Genomic DNA, 2811 nt, shown 5'->3' with positions numbered 1-2811 from the left:
GGAAAGAAACTCACGTAGGAACTATAGAGGACTCTTCTTTAATATCAAAAAAAGGAGCCAATTTTAATAAACGCATTTGACAGAAAAAAACATAGTAAAAACGATGGGAAAAAATCATACTGCAATCTATATTATTTTCCAACTTGATGAAAATGTATGTTATCCAATAAACCAACAATAAAGGCGCCGGGAAAGGAGAATCTCGAAGAGAGAAAAGGGGGGAGGAGGTCTTTTAGTGGAGGAGAAAATCATTACAGCACAAAGAGAAACTTCGAGCCAAAACAGGGAGAAGACTAGTCCCTCAGATTTTAGACTCTAAAAGGTGTTCGTTTTTTGCCTTTATCAAGTCAAAGCTCTAGCATTCTCAAAATATGGCATGGTGTTAGACCAAATAAAACTTACGAAAAAGCTATTCCATTCTCAAAACGCAAAGGACCATGTCATATAGCAAGAAAAACTGGAATTCACATAAAAATTTGAATTCTTTCCAATAAAAAATGAATTGTATAACTGCTGAAAAAATCCCACCATTATAACATATCAACAAAGCCATGATTCTTAGCTTTCCTTCAATAGTCTTACCTCTGTTACTACTACTACAAAAGAAAAGCTTCAAGAACAGAAAAGGACAGCTATCCAAAAGCATATACAAGCAACAGACAGGTCCTTCGAGAAGACTCCACCTAGTTTTGCTTCACAAGCATTTGATCCTCAATACCTAGAAAATCCAATGTCTCATACATATCTTCTGATCATAAATGCGAGTAATCCGCAGCAAGAAAAAGGGAAAATCCTCCCTTCTCTTCTATGCAACTCCAACCTGGTCTACCCTTCAACTCTATGTCATCCATGGACTTCCAGATTCTCTCAGCTTTAGCCCATTGGTTTCCACCAGCTTGGATGCTACTCAAAATAATATTGTAGCCCACATTATCTGGTTCCAATTGCAACAGTCTTTGAGCAGCATAGTCTCCAACATCAACATTTTGGTGTACTCTACATGAGGCAAGAAGAGCTCCCCAAATTCTCCCATCAGGTTTCACATCCATGGAATTAATCAAATTTAAGGCTTCAACAAGCTTTCCAGCCCGAGCAAAAAGGTCTACCATGCAGGTGTAATGGTTTAACTCAGCTTTTATGCCAAACCTTTCAGTCATAGAATGGAACACCTGACAACCTTCATTCACAAGACCTGAGTGACTGCATGATGACAACAAACTTAGGAATGTTATGCTGTTTGGGCTGACTCCTGCCTCCTCCATCTGGTGAAATAGCTTCATAGCTTCTATTCCCATTCCATGGATGGCATAGCTTTCAATCATCGAGCTCCAAACCACGATATCTCTGTCTACCATGTTATCGAAACATCTCCGCGCAAGAATGATATTACCACATTTAGCATACATGTTAAGAATGGATGTTTCAAGCCTTTCCGCTTCTGATTCAGAACTTAACTGACGCCTTAAGAAGTAACCATGAATTACTTTTCCCAGCAGCAGGGCACCCAAGTGAGTATATGAAGTAACCAAGCACCTCAGAGCATCAGCGTTTGGCTCTAAACCTAAATTTTGCATTCTTTGAAATAAACTAATAGCCTGTCTAAACTGCCCACTTTGTACAAATGCCCACATCATAACAATCCAAGGGATGCTGCAAGTTTGGGTGCCAAATTCTTGAAGCAATGAGAAGGAAGAAGCTAAATCTGCACACTGGGCATAGAAGTTCATAAAAGAAGCTTGAAGAACCATGTCAATCTGTCCATGCTTTACGGCATAACAATGAATCTGCTGGCCCATCCGAAGTTCTCTGCACTTGCCCAAAGCTGAGATGATGATGGTCAGTGTCTCAAGACTAGGATACAATTCAGTTATCATTCTCTGAAAGCAATCAACCACTCTGGACATATGACCTGCTGAAAAATATGCCAACATCAGAATATTCCATGAAACAAAACCCCTTTCCTCCATACACTCAAAGAGCTTCTCTGCCTCCTTAATATAAGACAACTTGCTATATGTTGTCAAAATAGAATTTTGGACCAACTCATGGCTCCCAAACCCCCTCTTTATTACAAATCCATGCATTTGCCTCCCTCCATCGCCACTTTTTTCAATTTCAAATGCTCTGAGGATCACCCCCAATGTCACAGAGCTGGGCTCAATGCCAGAGATTCTCATCTCATGGAACAGTCTAGTGGATTCTAAGATGTTTCTGTTCTGAATATAACCAGAGATCAGGGTGGTCCAGGAGACCACATCTCTGTGACGCATTTCATCAAACAGGTTACGAGCATAGACGGTATTATCACATCTAACATACATAGCGATCACAGAATTACAGAAATAGGCATCGACGCAGAAACCCAGCTGGATACCAAGAGAGTGGATCGTCTTGCCGAGGCCAGCACGAGCAGGGAGGCCGGTAACTGCTCGGAGGACCAGAGGGAGAGTATACTGATCGGGGCGGGCGCTGCCTGCCAGCATTGAAGAGAAGAGGGAGAGAGCGGATTCAAAGAGACCTGCATCGACTCTGAATCGTAAGATTGAATTCCAGTGGAAGCCATTGGTGAAGCTCTGTGGTGTCGAAATTGTTGAAGATTTGTGGGAAGAGCAGATGATTGGGCTGTTACTCGATGGGCGTGGAGTAAAGGGAGAGGTGAAGTGGGTGAAGGAAATAGAGGAAGAAAGGGGGAGGGGAAGCCATGGAGAGTGGATTAACCCTAAAATACTTATGTATGTACAGAAAAAAAAGTTTGATATTATACAGTAACAACACCAGAAATTATTCCATGCGATACGGACACTGTATGTA

General features: G+C 41.4%; 1 protein-coding gene across 1 annotated transcript; it reads right to left on the bottom strand.

The window, feature by feature from the left end:
- Positions 1 to 752: 752 nt before the first annotated feature.
- LOC110035439 (pentatricopeptide repeat-containing protein At5g39350-like) lies at positions 753 to 2483 on the bottom strand. The gene has a single exon (XM_020739670.1). It carries the CDS (start codon positions 2481 to 2483, stop codon positions 753 to 755), a length of 1731 nt encoding a protein of 576 aa, XP_020595329.1.
- Between the last annotated feature and the right edge of the window lie 328 nt (positions 2484 to 2811).

This window comes from Phalaenopsis equestris, unplaced genomic scaffold (assembly GCF_001263595.1).
Source record: "Phalaenopsis equestris unplaced genomic scaffold, ASM126359v1 Scaffold197731, whole genome shotgun sequence".
Taxonomy (NCBI): Eukaryota; Viridiplantae; Streptophyta; class Magnoliopsida; order Asparagales; family Orchidaceae; genus Phalaenopsis; species Phalaenopsis equestris.
Note: the sequence above shows the minus strand (reverse complement) of the source record. Positions and strands in the feature narration are given on the sequence as shown.